Source organism: Corythoichthys intestinalis, chromosome 12, assembly GCF_030265065.1.
Source record: "Corythoichthys intestinalis isolate RoL2023-P3 chromosome 12, ASM3026506v1, whole genome shotgun sequence".
Lineage (NCBI taxonomy): Eukaryota > Metazoa > Chordata > Actinopteri > Syngnathiformes > Syngnathidae > Corythoichthys > Corythoichthys intestinalis.
Window position 1 is genome coordinate 47,104,396 of NC_080406.1, and position 24,341 is coordinate 47,128,736.

The 24,341-nt window shown below is 39.3% G+C and overlaps 1 protein-coding gene across 1 annotated transcript in view; it reads right to left on the minus strand.

The window, feature by feature from the left end:
* Nucleotides 1-22,809, minus strand: part of LOC130927231 (solute carrier family 12 member 8-like) — a 42,217-nt gene extending 19,408 nt beyond the window's left edge. Inside the window, exons 1-7 of the mRNA XM_057852912.1 lie at nt 22,655-22,809; nt 22,330-22,467; nt 20,071-20,217; nt 19,704-19,895; nt 19,392-19,623; nt 425-538; nt 262-349 (exon numbers count right to left, since the gene is read on the minus strand). Of these exons, the coding sequence (XP_057708895.1) occupies nt 262-349; nt 425-538; nt 19,392-19,623; nt 19,704-19,895; nt 20,071-20,217; nt 22,330-22,461 (905 nt within the window). The 5' untranslated portion in view covers nt 22,462-22,467; nt 22,655-22,809. The remainder of the gene's footprint in view (nt 1-261; nt 350-424; nt 539-19,391; nt 19,624-19,703; nt 19,896-20,070; nt 20,218-22,329; nt 22,468-22,654) is intronic.
* Nucleotides 22,810-24,341: the final 1,532 nt, after the last annotated feature.

The following is a 24,341-nucleotide window of genomic DNA, read 5'->3' on the forward strand; positions in this document are numbered from 1 at the left end:
GATGTCTATGTCTAGGACCGTCAATGGGAGCCAATGCATGCACTACAAAGGGTCAATACCAGCAGTTCGACTTCTCAGCACAGGATGGATGCAGCCAAAATTAACACTTTTATTTGATAATTTTCATCTTGTGCTTAGTTGCATGTCAAGATTGATATTTCACTCTATCATAGTAAAACACTTTTGCCCTGTCCTGTCTCTTTTCCTCTTTTTTTTAGTAAACCATTTTGTTGTGTGGGTTTGAATGTGTGTTCCTCATACGAGGTAAAGACAGCCGCCAGTGTTCCCACAGGGATGTTGTGTTCTGCTCGCTGCAGGTCTGGGCTCATGTTGAAGCCTGACATAACACCTACAGACAATGCACAGAGGAATGTAAACAGACTATTGTAATGTTGCACTTAAGTCAACGGGTAGGCACACCCACCTGTAGCAGCAGGGAAGAAGACCCCAAATACCGTGAAGAAATTTTCTCCTGGGCTGTAATCAGGCAGCGTGTTGCGGCTGAGCAGACCAAATGAATAACCAGTGAAACCATGCGCTAAAATAGGAGGCAGAGAAACAGGAAGTTCATCGTTATGGAAACTCATCACGTATGTCATCCACTGTGATAAATTGAGCTATCTTGGTTGTGAATTTAACTTTTTGCTGTCACTGGAGATTTTATCTTTGTTCTGGAAGGTTTGTTACAGTTGTGTCAATATATAGTATAAAACTTATTTTATTTTTTGGAGGGGAATATCCTTGTACCGCTGGATCATTTTGTTTCTCTGTACCCCTTATAATTAAAAAATGAATATACATTTTAAATAGGGCTGTCAAAATGATCGCGTTAACGGGCGGTAATTAATTTTTTAAATTAATCACGTTAAAATATTTGACGCATTTAACACACATGCCCCGCTCAAACAGATTAAAATGAGAGCACAGTGTCATGTCCATTTGTTACTTGTGTTTTTTGGTGTTTTGTCGCCCTCTGCTGGCGCTTGGGTGCGACTGATTTTATTGGTTTCAGCACCATGAGCATTGTGTAATTAGTGACATCAACAATGGCGAGCTACTAGTTTATTTTTTGTTTGAAATTTTTACAAATTTGATTAAAATGAAAACATTAAGAGGGGTTTTAATATAAAATTTCTATAACTTGTACTAACATTTATCTTTGAAGAACTACAAGTCTTTCTATCCATGGATCGCTTTAACAGAATGTTAATAATGTTAATGCCATCTTGTTGATTTATTTTCATAATGAACAAATACAGTACTTATGTACAGTACGTTGAATGTATATATCCGTCTTGTGTCTTATCTTTCAATTCCAACAATAATTTACAAAAAATATGGCATATTTTATAGATGGTTTGAATTGCGATTAATTACGGTTAATTCATTTTTAAGCTGTGATTAACTCGATTAAAATTTTTAATCGTTTGACAGCCCTAATTTTAAACACCTACTCTTTTTCATCCGATTCTGATCGTCTAAGAATGATGTGATCAGATGCTTATTCAATAATATCCAAAAAGGTTTTTGAGCGAATGTTTACTTTTTACTTTTTGATCAACCCTAAGTGAAAATATCCATTGTGCTTTACAAAGCCGTGTAACTGCACCACCCTTCACTCAACATGTGTCTTTACTTCCAAATTGCACATGGACAGATTGTCCAGCATTGCTGGAGGCCTTTTATTGACTCTGAAGTGCTCCGCCAACACTGGACATTTCCCCCTTGATTATCTTGCGATGGGAAAGAATGTGTTCTCTCAGATTAATGACATGTTTATCCAAAAGGAAGTAACCACCCAGTTCAGAAGCTGCACAGTTTCCAAGTTTGAACAAAAAGAGAGGGAGACGTCGTGAACGTTTTTCTTTTGTTTCTAAAGGACAACAGAAACCCAAAACAGCTGGATGTAGAGGTTATGAAGTGCCTGTAACAAAGGACAGGAATTTCAAAAGAATATAAAAAGTGATCCAATTGAACTGCCGTGGTTGGCATTGAACGATCGTGTTTCAGTGACACTGACTGCGCTAGACGCCCAATCCAAGCATTCGATTAATCATTTTAGCCTTAAAATCAATTAAATATTGATATGGGATATTTTGATGAATTGTTTCAGCTTTATAATGAAGTAAATTTTAATACAGTGCTGGCCAAAAGTATTGGCACCACTGCAATTCTGTCAGATAATGCTCAATTTCTCCCAGAAAATGATTGCAATTAGAAATGCTTTGGTAGTAATATATTCATTTTTTTTTTTTTTTTGCAATGAAAAAACACAAAAGAGAATAATTAAAAAAAAAAAAAAAAGAAATTATTCACAATCAATCACAAAGTCCCGATCCGATACAGAAAAGAAAAAAAACTTTATTTTTTTCCTTTTTAATTTGAACAAAAGTTCCAAACATGTCACAGTACTGTACTTTTTACAGTACTTCTTCTTCCGCTTTTTCCAGGAGTGTTGCAGTGCATAAAACATATATATCTGCATCTCTAAATTATTTTGTTACTTTTAGCCCTTAAAAAGAAAAAATATAGAGTATATGTAAATTAGGCCTGAATGATATTGGGGAAAAAATAAACTTCGCGATATACAGTATATTGCCAAGGCTCTACAATTACTTTTTGCATTAGTTGCACTGGTGCACTTGTTTCTTAAGGTGCCCCAGCACAAAACGTAGCCGCACCCACATTTTTCGTTGCATCACCTTTAACGCCATACTTTTAATCACATGCCATAACATTCATATACTGTAATTCATATCAGTGAATCCACTCACACTTTGACAGTCACACCACCGAGAACAGCCTCTAGACAACGAAGATTGACTAATCAATGATTAACACATTTGGGCCTCTGATCGGAGAGCTACAGAGCCTTCACTCGCCAGATCAAACCTGTTAATCATCGTTAACTTTAAGTAGCAAATTCCAGCTGCCTTCTGACCATGAAAAGCAGCAGGAGGGAGACTGAGAGGCTGTACGAGCATGAAGCAGAAAAACAAATATATTTTTAAACTTAAAAACTCTATCCTTTTCACCCGATTCCGAACCTTTTGAAAAATGGCGTAAGCGGCCCGTTTTCCAACCACGTGATCAGATCGGGACATCCCTAGTGCGGACGCTAACTGATACATGCTAATCGTTTGTGTGGATTGTTATTGATGTATCAGTAGCTAGTTATAAACTCAAATTTGAATTGCTGTTATTGAAGATGAAACTGATTTAATTTCATTTTTATTTTAGTTTAATTATGCAAGTGTTAAGGTCATAAACAGCTGAATAAAGTCAGCAAACCACACGGACGTCTGACATCGTCATTTCGGAGCTTAGCTCACTGTCTAGCTGGGACTTAGCCCCAACGTCTTGGCGAAGACAGTACAATCAAGTATAATACAGTGATTCCTTGTTTTTCGCGGTTAACGGGGATCAGAACTGGCCGCGATAAGTGAAAAACCGCAAAGTAGGGTCCCCCCCCAAATAACGAATTTTTGTGTGTGTGTGTTTAATGCAGTGCTTCTCAATTATTTTCTGTCACGCCCCCCCAAGGAAGCCGTAAATGTTTCGCGCCCCCCCCCAAACTCTCTGCCGCCACTGTAAATAAAATAAGTATCATTTGTCTATAAAGTTACTATCATAAATACGCATCTGCCTAATATTGTCTTTTTTTTTTCTAATAAAGAAAAAAAGTAACATAGATCAACTTAAAATAAAGTATAACTTTATTAACATTGTTTTGTTTGTAACAGAGAAGACTTGACGTGCATCAATTTGCCTGAATTAAAAAAAAAAAGTCACATCCAAACTGTAAAAAATACACTCAAGGTACATTTTTGACCATTTGATACAGAAAAATAAAATGTAATAAAATCAGTAAGCAATAACAAATTAAAATTGATTAGAAACATTCACTCATGAGGACAATATGCCCAAAAAATTGACCGAAAAAACAAAACTGAATAAAAGAAAAAAAAAGTGTACTTGGACAGGACAGTTTTTATTTTTGCTGCTCACAGTATTTACCTCCTTTGCAATGGTGTGGAGTTATTTTGCAATGAGCATGCTAACAATGCTCACTGGATTATTGATATAACACTGACAAAGCAGGACGATTGTTGGCAATATTCGGCACGTTTTCACTGAAAAACAATCAAGCGGCTTATCAATGAGATTGGGGTCTAATGTCTTTAAGTGGCGTCTTAATTGATTTGGCTTCTGGCTGTCCGCTATAATTATTTTTAGACACAGTAAACAGTGGTCTTTCCTCATCACCCACTATATTAAAAGTCAAAGCTAAAAGGCAAACAGCACGAAAAAAGCGAATTCTTGGCGGCCGAGGTAGAACCGTAGGTGAGGGCAGTCGTCGTGACGATCCCAAGCCAAAAATGGCACTTCTCGGGCGGCGACGTGAGAACCGGACAAGACAGTGGGTCGCTGCGTGAGTGAGTCCGGTCAGAAAACGGCGGTGGCACACTGCTCTTCATATCTGTTTTCCGTGTGTGCTGAGTGCGCTTCCTTAGTTCAAAAATACTGCGCGCACTCTGAAAATGAGAGCGCCACTGCCACCTACTGAGTGGATGTGCAAGTACACTTTATTCCAGTACAGCAAAAAAACAAAAAAAAGCATGTTCCCCGAGGTCACATGCGCCCCCCCTGGCATCGCTCTGCGCCCCCAGGGGGGGCCCCACTATTTGAGAAGTACTGGTTTAATGTATTTATTCAGATTTTGCATTGGAAAGAGATAACATACAATATGTTTTTTCCCCACTTTTTTCCCCAAAGTATAATTAAGAAAAAATATGTATATATATATACACTACCGTTTAAAAGTTTGGGTCAAAGCGACCCCAAACTTTTGAACCATAGTGTATCATATGGGATTTTTCATTATGTACACTACGGTTCGGTTTGGTCTCAATATTGGTAGGGACGATATCACAGCATCACCTGCATGTACACCTTTTGCTGAGGACGGGACTTTAAAAAGACCATTAGTAAGACCAAACAGATTGGGTGAATGTAGGGTCAGAGCTGCATTTCTCACAAATATGAATCTAATTAATTGATTCGCTAAATGATCAATGCCTTCACGTAAAACACTACTGCTTTTGTCCACAAGCATAGCCAAACTCTACAAAAAATGAAAGCTTATTTGGGCTGCTTTAAGACCACGTAAATAAAATCAAAATAAAAATTGGGGAGAAGGAGGTTAACCTCGGTTCGCTACATTTCTCACAGTTTAATTAACATTAACAGTAGAAAAAACATACAGGAGGATATTTCTCTCTATAGCAGCTTCCTATTTGAGTTTGGTAAATTCACACAGATTAATGTAATGTTAACTCTGATGCAGGTCGGACTTTCAGTAGCAAAAACATTGATGTCTTTTTACATTACTTACAGTGGCTGCTGCTGGCAGGAAAAAAACTAATATTCGTCGTCTTAGAAGGGGCGGCATGTATTAGTGTCGGGGTTTTGATTGCGTGTGTGTGTGGGGGGGGGGTAAAGTCATCGCGAATCAAACGCGTGTTTGAGGGGAAAAAAATCGACTGGCACATTCAGAAAGTGAAAATGGGTCAATGTAAGTTCGAACATAATGAAAGTTAATTCATTTAATAGTGGTAGGGTCAATTCTATACTTACAACCTATGGGAAGGCAATCTAAATGACCTACTTTATATAACTGAAGCCATTATATAATGCAAATAAGGTTGCTTAAAAGTTGGTGGAGACAATATGAGCATCCTGAAAAGTTGGTAGTGTTATGGCCTACCGTGCCTATGCAAACCTACGCCCTTGGTATTTATTGGTTTAGAGATGCAAACGCATCATGTCCTTTAGCACAGGGGTCCGCATCTGCCGGGCCACGGACCGGTACCGGTCCGTGCAGAAATGATAATTTAACAACGACCGCATTCTGGCAGAATTAACCCTGTGCTTAACACACCAATATCCCTGTCTACTCTAGATATAATACTACGGGATAGATTAGAATGTTGTCATAGAACTCCATTGACTGGACTGCTAGCAGTACATCTTGTTTGTGTATATAATATATCTATGTGCGCTTGTCCTCGATAATAACGTATTGCTAGGCCGCGGGCGCAGCACATTTGTTCCCGGAAATAATTAGCCCCCACACGAGCGAAGATGACTGGAAAACAGACGTCTTTGGAGATTTTTTTATGGCGAAAATGGCACCTGACGAGCCTAAAACCTCAAAGACCCACGAACTGCAAAGGAGTGGATTCGTGACCCGTTTGTGAATAAACCGAGTGATTAGAGCATGTGCAACAGTAAGATCAACTTGTAGCAATCGCAACTGACGGCGACCTTATTAAACGTACATTTGAGACAATAACTCTACCGAGGTTCTGGATTAAAGTTATTTTGGAATATCCTGACATCGCTACAAGAGCATTGAAAACCTTGCTACAATTTCCAACATCGTATCTTTGTGAAGCGGGCTTCTTAATGAATGTTTAACGACAAGGCAGAGTCGTTAATGGTGAGAGCGGTGTGAAGTTGTTGTGTGCAGCTTACATGGAAGGATGTATCTGAGGCAGGGGTCGCGTTAACTGAATATTTTCCGTCGTTGACCGGTTTTTTAAAACGGTGACGGAAAAAAACAAAATCCGTCCGTCATTTTGACAGGTTGCAATTCACACCCCAGACCACAGGGTGGCGAATGAGCATATTAATTAGCTATTGTCTCTCTTAATGCATGACGTCGTTGGCTATTCTGTCAGAATATTGTAGCGTCACCGGGGTCTGGCGGTGGCACCGTGATTGACACATCAACGCGAGGTTCTTACTGGTGCACCCGGTGTGCCAGCGCGTCATCCAATTAGTGGACTAGATTGCCGCATGCATGCCTCCTATTACGGCGTGTTTTTCTGCTCGTTAACATTAATAATCAAAATGGTGAAGGCGTGTGTGGCGGTTGGTTGCAGTAACAGAGAAGATAGACAGAGAGGCTTGAAGTTCTACCGCATTCTGAGAGACCCGAAGAGGAGAGCGAGATGGACTGCTGTAATTCAACAAGAAATCTGGGCACCAAACGATCACCACAGACTAGGGATGGGAATTGATAGGATCTTTACGATTCCGATTCCATTATCGATATTGCTTAACGATTCGATTCTTTATCGATTCTCTTATCGATTCTAATTTGGGGAAAAAGAAGAACAAACGTTTTGATTGGCATCGAGTTTGTTTAATCAGAAGTCACAACCTTACAAACTCACAACGAGATCAAAAGAGGCCCAAAGCCTCAATGTTAACTGTGGCAATAAGTGGCAAATACACAAGAATGTGTAACATTTTACTGAAAAATTTATCTAATAGAAATAAAAAATATTGGTATATATTGGCAGATAGGTTGTTGTTCTGCCTTTGGCAATATGTGTTAAAGCAGGGGTCCCCAAACTTTTTCCTGTGAGGGCCACATAACTTTTCCCTTCTCTGATGAGGGGCCGGGGTCAGTTTGTAACAGAAAAAGTGTGACGATTGCAGAAGTGCATAAATGTAAAAAATTATTGTTTTTCAGAAAGCCACAATCAAATAACCCTTTCTGGATTCTTTATAATAATAATCATTAATAATAAAAACACTATTAATTAAATAGATAATAACCAAATAACCCTCTCTGAATTCTTCAAGGAAAAGGCCAGGAAATAAATAACACGATTGAGGAAAAAAAAAAAAAATTCAAAATGGCCAGACCAAATGTGGAGGCGTATTTGGGCCGCGGGCCGCAGTTTGGGGACTGCTGGGTTAACGTGTATTATTTTACCATTACATTGAATTGCATGCCTATTAGTTTTTGTGGCGCTTACACGCTCAAGTGGGGGCGCCCTTGCGCTTTCTCACGCGAAGAAGAACGCGCTCACGTGAAGAAGAGCGCGCTTACACCCAAAGAAGAAATGCCGCATCCAAGTGAGTGAGCGAGTTAGTGAGAGAGGGAAACACTTCTACGAGCTTACGTTCTTTGTTAATGTTAATATCTACAGAGGCAACGCCTGTATGTATCATCTTTTGTGTTGTTGTTGTTGTGTTTCCACTCGCGATCGGACACTTAAATCCAGTTGTGTAGTGGTTTGAACGATGTGCTAATGCTAGCGAACGAATGCTAACCATTTGTTATTACTGTTATTAGCAGCTAATCATCGCTGATTTACGTTGATGCAAACCTGTTTGTTATTGGGGACGAAATTGATTTGTTTCATTTCTATTCTTAGTTTCACTCTTCAAGTGATGGTTGAATAAAGTCAGCAAATTATACCAACGTCTTCTGCATCGTCATTTGGGAGTTTAGCTAGCTGTATAGCCAGGACTGAGCCTTAGCCTCTCTGTGAGGACAGCGCAGTCGTATTCCCTCCCGATGCAGTTATCTCCACCTTGCAATGACTGCAAGTCGCTTTGTTGTCATTTTTCCTCGTGAAGTGAGGACACACTTTCGAGCGTTTGAACCTACGTGCTGTCATTGTTATGTTTAAGGCTGCAATGCTCGTGCTTACCCGTCGTAACCTTTCATTTTCACACTCTTTCCGGGTGAAGTGTAGTCAAACTTTGGAGCGAGTGGTTCTTGGCGCCATGCTAGTTTGATGCGTCTGGACAACAACACACGTCACGACGCAATACGCATCTTTAGGAATCGTTAAAGGGATCGTTAAGGCTTTTTCATTGTGATGTCGAGGCCTCGAAACACTCGGAACCGGTTCCGAATTGGAATCGGATTTCGATTCCCATCCCTACCACAGACTATGTAGTAGTCATTTTATATCTGGTAAGATGCATTTAATATATATTTAGAAGATTTTGGGCTGACAACCACAATTAAGATCATTGTGTGACGTTGGTGATTGGGGTCTATATAGTTGCGTCTTTTTCTTTGGGGGTGGAGTTGTTGTTTTGTTGGTGTTGTTGGCGGTAAGCAAAGTAAAAGGAGGGAGAAACATACCACGACTTCCGTGTCTAATTTTTCGCCGCCAAGCAAGCGTTACAATATTAATTAAAAATGAATGAAAACTAAATACTATTGAATATGTCATCATTATCATTTTAAAAATTTAAGTGACGGGTAAAAATAGATTATGACCGGATTTTTATGACCCTGTCAGTCAAAATGACAGACAACGAAAATGTCTAGCGCAACCTCTGATCTGAGGAGAACTTTTCTACAAGTCCTTCCATGATCAAACGTAAGTTAATATTCCTTTCTTTCAAGAAAGTTTGTCGGGTTTACTTTGGAATCGCTGCATTTGCGCATTTTGCGGCTATGTTTGATGTTATGCGCACGCGCAGAACCGCATCGTTGCAATTTTTGATGGGTTGTAAAATTTGTCAGAACACCGGTCGGTGGAAAAAAAAGACTCAAAAGACCCAAATAACATCGGTCCGTGGTGAAAAAAAGGTTGGGGACCCCTGCTTTAGTAGCACGCTTACTATAGGTCTGAAGGGGTTAAACAAGAATTAAGTTAAAAAATGCTTGTTTTATTAAATGTTTCATTGAGTATGTCCACTCAAATCCGCACAAGCTTCTAACTTACACACAATGAGTTGCCACAGCAACAGTTTTACAAGTTAAACGATGATTGGCGCATGCGTTGCTTTGAAGCTTAGGCTTCCAAGAGTCTCTGGCAAGATCAAACATTAACGTCTATCAATCATCGTTAACTTTTAATAAGCAACTCCAGTGCACTGCCTGACCAAGAAAAGCGGCAGCAGCGAGAGTGAGATACTACGTACGTAATTGGATCAGGACAGCGTCATTAAATACTGCATTTATTCATTTATTGAAAAAAAATCTGCAATGGACTGAGGGCGCGAAGTTTGAATTTAGACAAGCACCTGGTTTCCTTTGTTCAGATAAATAAAACTTGTATAGAGGGTCCATCCTTAATGCTATGAAAGTGTTATGTAAAGCTCTTTTGCACTGCAGTCTGCCAAATTATTACCGGTACATGTGATTAAGACATGAACAAGACTATTTGCACATATTGTGAAGAAGGGTGTAAAAGAAAATAATGCGACTCCTCTTTTTGTTCTGCATTCCTCCGATACTCAATGGAATGCAGATTGCATGTGTCCGAGGCCTCTCCCTCTGCTTGACCTCTTTGTCACCCAAATCATCAGGCTGTGAGGTTACAGTGGTAGGGCAGGTCCCACTGAGATGACTGGCAGCTGCATATTAGTGAGGAGCGCAGAGATGTTTGGGTTGCAAGGGTAGAAAGTGGCCTCTCATCTGAACTCCAGTTTTATTTCTTTGTCATTTTGCAAATATGTGGGTGAGTCTGGTTAACACCCAAAGGCCGTGACCATAGGACCACATTATAGCTTTCTTCAGGGAAAAGTCTTCAACTACACGGAATGGCTTTGCTTGCATCACAATGGGAATGTTTTGGTCAAACTTGATGTGGTTGCGGTTTCGTAGACAATAACTTGGCAGTAGTGTCGCACTCAAAGAGTCAGAATGAATTACAATTGAGAAATTCTCCTCTTATGGAGCATGACAAAGCTTTGATACTTTCAAAAAAGATGGATAACGCTTAACCACAGTTGATATAAACAAGTAAATGAACTTTTAACTGTAGTTTGAACAACATCAGAAATCGGAAATAAGCTACGGTTACAGACGGTGACAATAAAAGCTTCTCCTTCAGGATGTACTGTAGTTGAGTGTTCAGTGAGTGCAGTTTAATCTGGGTTGTTCCAGCCAGCTAAGGGACTTACTGGCAACCTGCCAACTATGAGGTCACCACAACACACAGCCCATAACTGGAAAAACCTGGACGTGTGATTATTTTAGGTAGTAGTTCCGTATTAGGCTACATAATCTGTTGATCTGCACAAAACGAGTTCAGATTCGCCATATAGAGTAGTTGGATGTTTGATTTGATTTCTTTTTTTATGTATAAATATACACATCACAGTTTAGATACAGATGCAAATTAATTTTGAAATGCCTACTTGAAAAGACATGGATATTGAACGTGTATTTGTAATTCCTTAAAACAGCTAAAAAAAAAAAATAGAATCATGTATATATGCCAAACTGCAATGAGAAATGACTAAATAAAAAGTTTAAATTGTTTCTACCTTAAAATAGATACGGTTTATACAGCACTGTAGGATAAAATAAGTCTCAGTAAATAATGAATAAACAATGGCTTTACTACAAGGGCGTAGGTTTGCATAGGGACCGTAGGGACATAACACTACCAACTTTTCAGGATGCTCACATTGTCCCAACCAACTTTTAAGCAACCTTATTTGCATCATATATATAATGACTTCAGTTACATAAAGTAGGTCAATGTTGTAGGGCTGTCAAAATTATCGCGTTAAAGGGCGGTAATTTTTTAACTTAATCACATTAAAATATTTGACGCAATTAACGCACATGCCCCGCTCAAACAGATTAAAATGACAGCAGTGTAATGTTCGCTTGTTACTTGTTTTTTGGTGTTTGGCGCCCTCTGCTGGCGCTTGGGTCCAACTGATTTTATGTGTTACACCATGAGTGAGCATGGTGTAATTATTGACATCAACACTGGCGAGCTACTAGTTTATTTTTTGATTGAAAATTTTACAAATTTTAATAAAACGAAAACATTAAGAGGGGTTTTAATATAAAATTTCTATAACTTGTACTAACATTTATCTTTTAAGAACTACAAGTCTTTCTATCCATGGATCGCTTTAAGAGAATGTTAATAATGTTAATGCCATCTTGTTGATTTATTGTTATAATAAACAAATACGGTACTTATGTACAGTATGTTGAATGTAGAGATGTCCCGATCCGATATTTGGATCGGACGCCAATACGGGCAAAAAAATGCGCATCGGTATCGGATCCAACCAACCTAATCAAGCATTTAGCGACATACCACCACAAACAATATAAAGAGTATGTTAAGAAAACCGAAGACAAAAAGAAAAGTCCTACACAACTAACACTGGCAGAAACTTTTGCTATGCGTGACAAACTGGCACTCGACAGTCCCAAAGCCCAGGGAATAACAAGAGTCATTGCCGAAGAATTCATTCTGGATGACGAGCCATTATCTCTCGTGAGTAAAGACGCACCATCCAACACTTTTATGCTGCATTCCAGAGAAGTGGGAAGTCGGATGTATCCCACTCGGATGGTACCAGTTCCAACCTCAAAGCGTTCCAAGCCAATGTAAACAACAAAGATGGCTGATCGCGACGAGGTGTTTTTTATTTTGGCCATCCAAAGACATTTTGACCTCCAGCGAACCTGCCTTCCTATAAGCAATCAAATAGTAGAGGAAAAACGACGGCTGCGTTATGTCCCACCAGTGTTGTTAATAACTGCGTTACAATATAACGGCGTTACTAACGGCGAAATTTTTTTCAGTAGTGAGTAATCTAATTAATTACTTTTCTCATCTTGGCAACGCCGTAACCGTTACTGAGGCGGGAAAGGCGTGCATTACTGTGCGTTACTAAGTTGGTTGAATAAAAAAAGTCAGAGAGACGGACTCACGGAGACGAGAGAGCAGAGCAGGAGTGGGGAAGACGCCGTTGCAAACGTGATGCTAAGTGGCTCCGATAATAGACCCTACTCACGTGACGTCACAGCCACGCCCCCGCGCCATGTTGTCCGTATACTCGTCATGTTAATGCATTAGTGCTTCGTAAATTCCTCCTATTATAGCGTGGCTTTCTGCTCGTTAACATTAATAATCAAAATGGTGAAGTCGTGTGTGGCGGTCGGTTGCAAAAACAGAGAAGCTAGCCGGAGAGACTTGAAGTTTTACCGTATTCCGAGAGACCCGGAGAGGAGACCGAGATGGACTGCTGCAATTCGACGAGAAAACTGGGCCCCAAACGACTACCACAGATTATGTAGTAGTCATTTTATATCTGGTAAGATGCATTTAATATATATTTAGAGGGTTTTGGGCTGACAACCACAATTAAGATCATTGCTAGGCTAATCGCCGACAATATACACTCAGACGTTGTGAATGAACTACCTGAAAAAATATAATTATAAGGGGATAATCAGACAGTTGTCATACAATTGATTTACAATTTCACTATTGAGGTCAAAAGCCAAAAAATAAATTCAACTAGGGACAATCTGGAGTAGTGCTATCGCACTTCATATTTATTACATATTATATACGTATGTATGTAGTGAGAGTGCTATCGCTAAACCATATAAACATTAAAAGCCCTAGCTCCATTGACAAATGACATGAAATACATTAGACTTGACAGTGGATGTTAGCAAGAACAAAAGATTTTGAATTGAAAATTTCGTAACTCACCTTCCCGAGCACACGATAGATTCCTGCCGAATTTTCGTGGACGAGGACCTGTTTCACCCAACCAGCAACGAAGTATTTATAAACCTCCAAGCTCTTAAAGTTTTTCAAACTTTCGTGAGAATAGGCTGATTTTGTGTGGACAAGATAGTTGTAAATATCAGGGTAGCTAGCAGATGTCAGGCAAAGACGGCGAAGAGAGCGGGTCGAAAAACATCGATTTAGGCATCAAATTTGGATCTGGCGAATGGATAAACTGAAGCTTTTCCACATAACGCCTTTTATGCAATGCATCCAATGAGTTTACAGCGTCAGATAACACCGGGGCTTCCAGGAATTGCTCTATAACTTGCACGACTAATTGAAAACAATGAGAATAAGTCTAAAAAATACGGACAATATGCGGCCGGATACAGCGACACGTCATTTTGTGACGTAGGTGAGTAGGGTCTATACCTACAAACTACGCCCACATGATACGGTAGATATCACATATTATAGAACTAGATGCAAATGATAGACACGGCTGCATTGGCAACATGTTTTAAGGACTACATGCGTTAGTAAACGGGCCGCCATCTTAAAGCAGTAGACCTCTCAGGAAGGCTCTGTTGTAGAGATCCTTCCTAGCGAACCTACTTTTTTTTTTTTTTTAATCTAAAATGTTCCTAAATGGGCAAAATCTTGACTTAAATCTATCTTTAAATGATGAAACAGTTTTAAAACTTACACATGTTGAAAGTAGACAGAAGGGAACTAATGCAATAGCGGGAGCAATTTTAACAACTTTAACGGTTGATTCACAACTTTAAATGACTTCCACACATAGCAAAGGTTACTATCAAGTTATCGCAATACCCTTGTGTCTTGTTAAGTGGAGGGTAAAGAATTGGGCTAGGGCCAATTGTCCCAAAAACCCTTTAAACTTCACATTGTGTGAGTTTTTGTTTTTTTGTGTGGTTTTTTTGTGTTTTTTTTTTTTTTTTGAGAAAAAAAAAACAAAACATGAAAGGCAAAGGCAGTTCACAGTGGGGGCTATAACGAAGCCGTCGTTTTTCCTCTACTATTTGATCGCTTATAGGAAGGCAGGTTCGCTGGAGGTCAAAATGTCTTTGGATGGCCAAAATAAAAAAAACACCTCGTCGCGATCAGCCATCATTGTTGTTTACATTTGCTTGGAACGCTTTGAGGTCAGAACTGGTACCATCCCACTGCTCTGGAATGCAGCATAAACATCATGCTTGTCTAATAGATATCATATGTATATAGAACTAGATGCAAAATGACAGACTCGACGCCGTTGGCAACACATGCATTGAAAACTACGTGCGTTAGTAAACAGCCGCCATCTTAAAGCAGGAGACTTCCCTTGTAGGCTGTTGTAGTGAACCTTCCAAGCGAACCTAATTAACTTTTTATCTATAATACTCCTAAATCGGCAAAATCTTGACTTGAATCTATCTTCAAAACAGTTTTAAAACTTTCATATGTCAAAAGTAGACAGAAGGGAAATTATGGAATAACGGGAGCAATTTTAACAACCTTAACAGTTGATTCGCAAAATTAAATTAATTGAATGTAGTTTAAAGCTGCTGATACAGAATGGGGACTTGAGTATTTTATTTACTGTTTTAAAATGTTAACTTGATACTGAAATAGTCGTTTATTTAAACCTGAGAGGCTTTTTATACAATTTTTGTAACTAATGCACGAAACATTAAAAGCATCTAATAGCTTGGGAAGTTTGTGGGATTTTCCACTGACAGTTTACAATATTATTTGCACATTTTACTGACTGACTATGCCATTTCTGTTTGTTATTTAGAATGTTTTGTGTTTGTCACTGAATAAACAGGTCAGTTTCTTGTTACCAACCATTGTGTGTTATTCAAACTCACCTAATTCAGCTGGCTAGTTGTTATCAAGAGTACTAAAACCCTTTTCAACATGAGTCTGACAACTAAGTGTGGAGGCTAAATAACTTTAAACTTTAATACGTGCTCAGATAGGCCGGTATCGGTATCGGCCAGTATCGGTATCGGATCAGAAGTGCAAAACAATATCGGTATCGGATCGGAAGTGCAAAAACCTGGATCGGGACATCCCTAGTTGAATGTATATATCCGTCTTGTGTCTTATCTTTCCATTCCAACAATAATTTACAGAAAAAGATGGTATATTTTATAGATGGTTTGAATTGCGATTAATTATGATTAATTAATTTTTAAGCTGTAATTAACTCAATTAAAAATTTTAATCGTTTGACAGCCCTACAATTTTGTTGAGGTGGTGGAAACGTCACTAATTTTGCAGCTGAAAGTCCGACCTACATCAGACTTAGCATAACATTAAACTGTGTGGACTTGCTAACCTACAAAACTTCTGCGGTCAGGCCAGCCTCCACAAGGAACAACAAAGTCAAGCTAGCCGTCCCTCATTTGGATCATTGTTTGCGTTATGTGCATTATGGTAATGCGACGCGGTGCCTTCAGAGTCCCTTAAATAAAAAAACAAAAAAAATAAAACAGGGACCAATCCAAGAATGGGTTCACTTTAGGGGGGCACTGACCTGAATATGAACATTAACTGACATGAAAAAAAAATCTGTGAAATAAAATCACACATCAGAATTTCATGAGAGTCCTTTGTTTCGAGTCAGGTAGTCTAGTATGCCTCAGATGTTGATCGGTCCTTGGATATATCAGATTTTTCCCCCCAAAATTACTTTTATATTACAATACTTTAGTTTGAGTCTAGGGGTGCTCCAGTGTCTTCCAGAAGTGGACGCATTCTTGGATAGATAATTTTTCTTTCGTAGTTTTTGAAATCAAAAGTTTGTATTGAATGTTGTATCACCTGAACCAATACACACGAAAGTTATTATAAGTCAATACAGATTTATTTCACATTGATCATTTAGCCGTTTTGCCCACAATGACAATAAAGTTCTATTCTATTCTATTCTATTCTATTCTATTCTATTCTATTCTATTCTATTCTATTCTATTCGTTAATTAGGTTCATATTTGTGAGAAATGTAGCCCTGACACCCGTTCAATATATTCCGTTTGGTTTTATTTATGTCCCATCCCCAGCATAAAAGTGTACGTGCAGTTTATGCTGTTATATCTTCCCTACCAATATTGAGACCAAACCTACACCCTTGCTTCACTAAGTGATAGTACAGCGACACCTACTGGTCTACACATATTATCCATGCTCAACAGAGGTTTTTGAGACGACTATCAGTCAGGGATCTGGAACCTTTGTGGCTGAGAAAGCCATGAACACAAGGGCGTAGATTTGTATGGGGACGGTAGGGACACTACCAACTTTTCAGGATGCTCAAATTGTCCCTACCAACTTTTAAGCAACCTTATTGGCATTATATCATGATTTCAGTTATATAGATAATTTAGATTCTTTCCAGATGTTGTATGGATAGAATTGACCCTACCATTATTAAGTGAATTACTTTCATTATGTTCAGGCTGACATTTACCCCTTTTCACTTGCTGAATGTGCCAGTCAATTTTTTACCTCAAACACACGTTTGATTGGCTGATTACATGAGCCCCCCACCCCCACCCCCACACGCACGCACTCACAGCCCAGACAGAGATACAACATGTCGACAACATGTCGCCTTCTCCGCTCCCTTCGAATACGAGGGATATAAGAATTTTATTTCAGCCAGCAGCAGCAACCACTGTAAGTAATGTAAAAAGACATCAATGTTGTTGACGTGGGGAACAAACCAATAATTTTGCTACTGTAAGTCCGACCTGCATCAGAGTTAGAATAACATTAAACTGTAAAAGTTTGCTGACCTGCAAAACTCGAGTAGGAAGCTGCTTAGAGAGAAGTGTCCTTCAGTATGTTTTTTACTGTTAACGTTAATTGTGAGAAATGTAGTGAACCGAGGTTTAACCCTTCTCCCCAATTTTCATTTTTATTTTATTTATATGGTCTTAAAGCAGCCCAAAGGAGCTTTAATTTTTTTTTTTTTTTTGACGAGTTTGGTTGTTTGTGGAGAAAAGCAGTTGTGTTTTACCTGAAGGAAGGCTCCATTTTTATTTATTTTTGTTATACGCTAAGATCATTTTTCAGTTATATTTAATTGATCTATTTAGACAATGTTGAGTGGTCTTTAGACAATTGTTTATTTTTTTGCATTCCTGGATAGTTAAGAGATTAATGTGTATGTTAATATAATTTAAATTCTGTTCAAGTATAGCAATTTTTAAATTTGCTAAAAAAAATTTAAAAAAAATTAAAAATCCAGACATTTTAAGTTTTCAAAATGTTTCTTTAGTAGTTTTTGAAAACAAAGGTAGAATCAAACAATGTATCACTTGAACTAATACATATGAAAGGTCATCATCATCATTTAGCCTTTAAATAATTAGGTCCATATTCATGAGAAATGTTGCCCTGACCCCCGTTAACCCAATCTGTATGGTCTTATTAACGTCCCGTCCCCAGCAAAAAGTGTACATGCAGGTAATGCTGTTATATAATCCCTACCAATGTGGAGACCAAACCTACACCCTTGCATGAACACCACAGTCTCTGAATTATTTTTAATAACATTGTTAGGCTGCTGCTAATCAATGATGAGTATTTTATATCATTAATGCGACTTCTGGTGCTGTATGGTTTTGCTGATGGCTTAGTAGTCTGGTTGATACTTGGTGGGGTTAAGCTTCATGCAGGTGTTGAGAAACTTAAGATGCGTCACTTTTCATGTTCAGGAAGCGCCACGAATCCTTTTTTTCCCCCACCATGCACGGAGCACCATCAGTGCACACTGAAACAAGTTTATCCATTAGTAGATTTTTTTTTTTTTTTTACTTTTGCGAACTCAGTGAAGGACTTGAAAAAATCCTCCCCTCTTGTTGTCCCTTTCATGGTCAACATCTTGCAATCACGCTGAACTGGGATAAATTGCTTACGTCTGTTGACTCATCCAAAGCGAGAGAAGGAAACGGAGCCGCATTTATGTCCTTCACTTGCGTTGCCTCAATTTGATTTGACATCATGATGGTACGATTGTGAACAGTTCTTGCCAACAGAGGCATGTCTTTTATTCGTTTAATTGTCTTTTCTTTATCCAAAAAGTCGTCAAAAAGTAATTGGCAACATCAAAAATGAATGCTTTGGCATACTCCCCATCCGTGAATGGCTTTCTGTTTGTCACAATTGCTAAAGCGCCAGCAAAGCTAGCCGAATTCCAGTCACTTTGTTGGGTCCAAACACGGAGTTGAAGCTGACTAGCTTGCACTCTTGATAGTAGCTCTTGACGTGCTTTCTTCCTGTTGTACCCCGCAGGATATATTGATTCAAACGTAGTATAGCGGGTGTCGATGTGCCACTTTATATTTGACCTTTTCATAGATGCAATTTTATCTTTGCATATTAGACACACCGTAGAACCTGCTCTCTCACAAAGGCAAATTCCCCTGTCCATTCCTGCTGAAAAGTACGAAACTCCTCGTCTTTTTTTTCTTTTTGCCATCTTCTCAAAAAGGTTTCTAAAATTAGTTGACAAACGTTGAAAATGCAGCTACAAACGAAGGATGTTTACTTCATGCACAAGCGCACATCGGCTGCTATTTTCGACAGCAAAATACAGCAACCCCACTTGAACACTGTCTTTGCCTCATCTGCATTGCCAATGTAATTGATAGATAAGTAGATAGACTCAACAATATATATGTTTGCCTCTTTCCCAACAAAATTACTGCGAACCAGCTTTCTAGTTGCCGCTGTCCGTCGCCATTTTGGGCAATGCGCAAAGGAGGATAACGAAACTTTTTTTTTTTTTTTTTTTTTTAATAATTAAAGATTTGTCTGCTAGCCAGATGCAGCCGTCAAAAGAGCCATATCTGGCTCGTGAGCCATAGGTTACCGACCCCTGCCGTAAGTAGTACCTCTTTAAACTAACATGCTGCTGTGGCAAAACACTGTGAAAAGTACTGTAAAGCAATCGATGGCTGAGTACAAAAGAAAAAAAAACTGCAAAAACAAAGTTTACCAACAATAATCCTAGGGTATGTCCTGTCAATCATACATCCATGAATGTTGCCCTACCTGGGTCAAGATGTGTAAAAGTACCGATGACAAAGTCAAGCGTGGAGACAGCCAACACCGCCAGTAACAGCAGCTGGAGTCTCACAATCCACTTGACACCTGCCAGGTTGATTCCAAGCAGGGCAAACAGCACTCCAGCGGACATGCCTCGCACCGCCCATTGGCTCTTAAGAGCCAGTAGCTGTGCTACAGACTCAGAAAAGCCTGTTATGTACATGGCACCGGCGACACACTGTGACAGAAAACAATGTGGTCAGATTTACTTAAATGTGACACAAAAAAGGTCTGACATTATTTCGATTCAGTACTTACCTGTCCAAACACATACAGAAGGCCCACGCTGCCTCCCAACCTGCCTCCAAGGACTGTGGAGATCATGGAGTACACGCCTCCACTTCCCACCCCACAGAATTCACACACGCCAATCCCAGACATCACTGTGACCAATGCAAACAGTACCACCATAGAGACAAGGAGCATACCGACCAGCACACCTGTGTTGCCCTGGAAGATTCATCAACACGGCATCATGAATGCTGTCTCCCAATTGCATATGGTTACAGATTTCAGTGCATTTTCACTACAATTCAAACTCATGAACTCTATTTCATAAGGCATTTAACTTGAGGGACATACAAAATGTGAGTTTCCACTGTGCAAATTAGCAGTACGTACTCACCACTAAAAAGCCAGTACGCAGGAACAAAACCACACCAAAGATGTTAATCATGCACGTGGTGAAGACTCCATCCCAGGTACCAAAGAGCACCGGCTCCCACACAAAAAGTTTGATTCTCCACCACGGCTGACTGGACTGCTGAGACCCCTGGCCATAGAAGCACAACAGTTCATACTGTAAAATCTTGTACAGCACAAGACCATTTTCTTTTTAAATAATGTATAGTGAGGAGCAGAAGTATTTGCACCCCTTGTGATTTTGCAAGTTCACCCACTTAGAAAATAGGTATAGGTCTGAAATTTCAATCATAGACGCTTTTCCATTTATGGAGACATAATCTAAAATAAAAATCCGGTGTTCGGCAATTCCTTACTACGCGGGGAAACGTCCTACACAATGCTCAGCACGCTTGCGCAAGCATTTGCACGCACGCATGCGCACATCGGTTAGAAGAGGCGAGAACTCACTATTTCCGTTTTCATTTAGTTTTTTAGTACCTTTTCATTGCCTCAAAAATACCTTTCGCATGTATTACCCTCTAATACTTTTAACCATTGTGTTTTTTTGTGTTAGCTTTGAAGCAGTTGACCACATTAGTCACATAGTGTATTTTAACCATCCTGATTTATATAGCTACATTTAAGTATTTTCTTAAGGCATTTTTTAGTACGTTCTGCCTGTATGCATCTAAACAAAACAAGTTGAGAGCGCACGGTAGTACTTTGGGTGTCAAATTCGACTCACGTTTCGCCGATGTAGGAGATTTTGGCAGAACACCGGAACTCACATTGTATGATTTTTCAATAATTTATTCGTAATTTACTGGGGTTCATAAGTATTTGTAGCCCTAAGAAAGTCAGTGCTAATATTTAGTGCAGAAGCCTTTGTTTGCAATTAGAGACGTCTAACACTTTCTGTAGTTCTTTACCAGGTTTTCACATATGGAAAAAGGGATTTTGGTCCATTTCTCCACACAGATCTTCTTTAGATCTGTCAGGTTTCAGGGCTGTCATTGAGAAACACGAAGTTTCAGCTCAAGTCAAAGATTTTCTATTGGATTGAGGTCTGCCACTCCTTGGTTGTGCTTCGGAGCATTGTCATATTGAAAGATCCAGCCACAGCTCATCTTCAAGTCATTGACTGAGGGAAGGAGGTTGTGGCTCAATAACTGATGATACATTTCACTATTCATCCTCTGATTTATACAATACAGTCGTCCTGTCCCCCAGAGCAGCCCCAAAACATGAGGTTTCCACCCCATACTTCACAGTGGGAATGGTGTTCTTGGGATTTTACTCATCCTTCTTTTTCCTCCACACACGGCAAGTAAAGTTTGCACCAAAAGTTCTACTTTGGTCTCATCTGACCACATGATTTTCTCCCATGACCCCTCCCATCATTCAGATGGTCCCTGGCAAACTTCAGACGGGCCTTCACATGAACTGGCTTCAACAGGGGGACCTTCTGAGCAATGCATGATTTTAAACCATTGCACTGTAATGTTCTACTGACAGTAGCCTTTGAAACTGTGCATCCGGCTCTCTTCAGGTCATTGACCAGCTCCTGCCGTGTAGTTCTAGGCTGAGCCCTCACTTTTCTCATCATGAGTAATGCCCCACGAGGAGAGATTTTACATGGAGCCCCAGTCTGAGGTAGATTAACAGTCATGTTTAGCCTTTTCCATTTTCTAACAGTTGCTGCAACTGTTGATTTATTCTCACCAAGTTGCTTTCCAATTGTCCCATAGCCTTTTCCAGCTTTGTGGAGCTCAACATTTTTTCTCTGGTGTCTTTTGAAAGCTCTCTGGTCTTGCCCATTTTAGCAGTTGGATTATGACTGACTGTGGAGTGCACAGGTAACAATATTGAATACTTCTGCTCCTCACTGTGTGTAGTTATTAATTATTTAACTTCTAGTGAGTTAATTTGAAATAAGTCCCAAACATATAAATGTTTCATTTAGCCCCCAAGCGGGTGGAAAGCATACACATGAGTAATTAAATAGCAACAATGGTTATTGCCACATAAAACTGACTTGTATTTGCACAAAGGGTAATGTCTTTAAAAAGACAAATGTAAACAAATGTTGATTCATATGTGAAACCCTGTCCCTTGTGATGAAGGTGTACGAATTCAGAATCTTGGTTATTGCTTGATAATTGGTAGAACTAATTGTGAAACGGCAATAATGCACATCAGCGTCATTGGAATTCCTATACATTTTTAATAAGATAATGAAATTAGAGCAATCTGATCTTACCTGGGCATCCTCGTGGAATAGATCATTCTCCTGAGGGTTAGTGTTGCTTGAATTAACCTCCTTCAGCAGGATCGCTCCATCCCCTACCTTATCAACGATATGCCCTGGACATCCCACTGTCAAGGATTCCATTGCAACCTACAGGTGGACAGGTAAGTGACCACCAGAGCCTTACCCTATACTCACATGGCGTTTAGTGATTAAACCCACTCTCCATTGGAGTGAGAAAATAATGAAAAAGAAAAATCAAAATGGCAAAATCATGAAATGAGTAGACACCGATTTAAAGTTCTGAAGCAGCATGGCTTACCGTTTAAAGACTCACCTTTCACAATGAATTACTCCATGATGGGGATAAAAAGGTGTATGTCTCCACAGTCTTAAATCAAGGCCAGAAAATGAACAAGGTGGGAAAGCAAGCAGAATGACGGCAGCAGGTTGCCAGCTGGAGTCAATGTTACCTACTTTGTTTGCAGGGTGTTCCTGCTTTGCACAATGAGGCTCTGTTGGTTTTGGCAATAAATCTACAAGCTAAAGTTTACCAATGATCACAGCTGACAGGCGACATATACAGTACGATCTAGTGTCTTTTCCTTTATTTCATATTTGAAAAATAAATTCAAGAAAAAAACTTGAACTTGAAAAAAAGGGGACAAGGAAAGGAAGAATTAAAGTTGACATTAAAAATATAAACAACAGTATTTCATAAAGGTTTAAAAAAAAAAGTGGCATGCAAGGGCGAAATACTGTACGATTGTTAAGTTTGACAAAATGCTTTTGAATAATGGAATTACATGAGTGCCAAAATTAAAATAAATGAATGAATAAATAAATATAAAGAGACATAAATTAGTAAATAAATGAAAATATAATAGTATATACTGTCATTGACTTTAACTGGTTTTCATTGAAAAACACAAAGGGAAAAAACAATGGCAATTTTTTATCTTTGCCATTTCTATTTAACTTGTCTATGACTTTCTCTTTTGCAACAGCCTTTGCTTTTAACAAAAGGAATGGCCAGTCTATCATATGGGTTTGGGAGGGGCTTTCCAAACAGGAGTTTTAGTCAATAGGTGATTTCTCCTAGTTAACCTGAAGGAAAGTAACGTCTCGGATCGACGGGGGGTGGGGTGGGGGGGATCAAAATTACGTGCGATTTTTGATTCATCATTTATTTAGAGTGATATGGAAAAACCTTTTTCACAACTGCTTAGAGTAGCAACTAACAGGCTGAATGGGGTCGCCTTAGCCAACTACCCCGTCACCAAGGACATGTCTACTCGTAGCAGGGTATTTGGCAAAAAGGAGAACTTTTTCTACGGTTCAGCCTATGATCCACAAGCACATTTTGGGCATTGAAAACGAGGGTTTTAAAAACTCCGTCCCAATTGAAGATGTGCAGATTTTGCGTTTGTAGCGTCATCATGTGGACACTGATAACTAATAAGGTTTAACTGTGGAGATGTCACTGACTGCTACAAACTTTGTTCCTACGTCACACGAGACCAACATAAAAAGTTTGCGAAGACATGTCAACAAAGCACATGGATTACTGGAACCATGTCCTATGGTCTGATAAGACGGGCGGGCTTTCTTGTGTACCATCTTCAGAAAAGGCTTCCTACTGGGGTGACAGGCATGCACACCAATTTGATGTAGAGTGCGGCGTATGGTCTGAGAACTAACAGGCTGACCCCCCCACCTCTTCAATCTCTACAGCAATGCTGACAGCACTCCTGTAACGAGTCACATGACATTTTGGAGGGAAAATGACAAGCAGTACTCAATTTGGACATTTAGGGATGTGCGTTTTTTCATAGGAGTGTAATCACTTTTGTTGCCAGGGGTTTAGATATTAATGGCTATATTTTGAGTTATTTTGAGGGGAAAATAAATTAACTCTATTGTATAAGCTGCACACAGACTACTTATCATTGTGTCAAAGTGTCATTTTGTCAGTGTTGTCCCATGAAAAGATATACTTAAATATCTGCAGAAAAGCCAGGGGT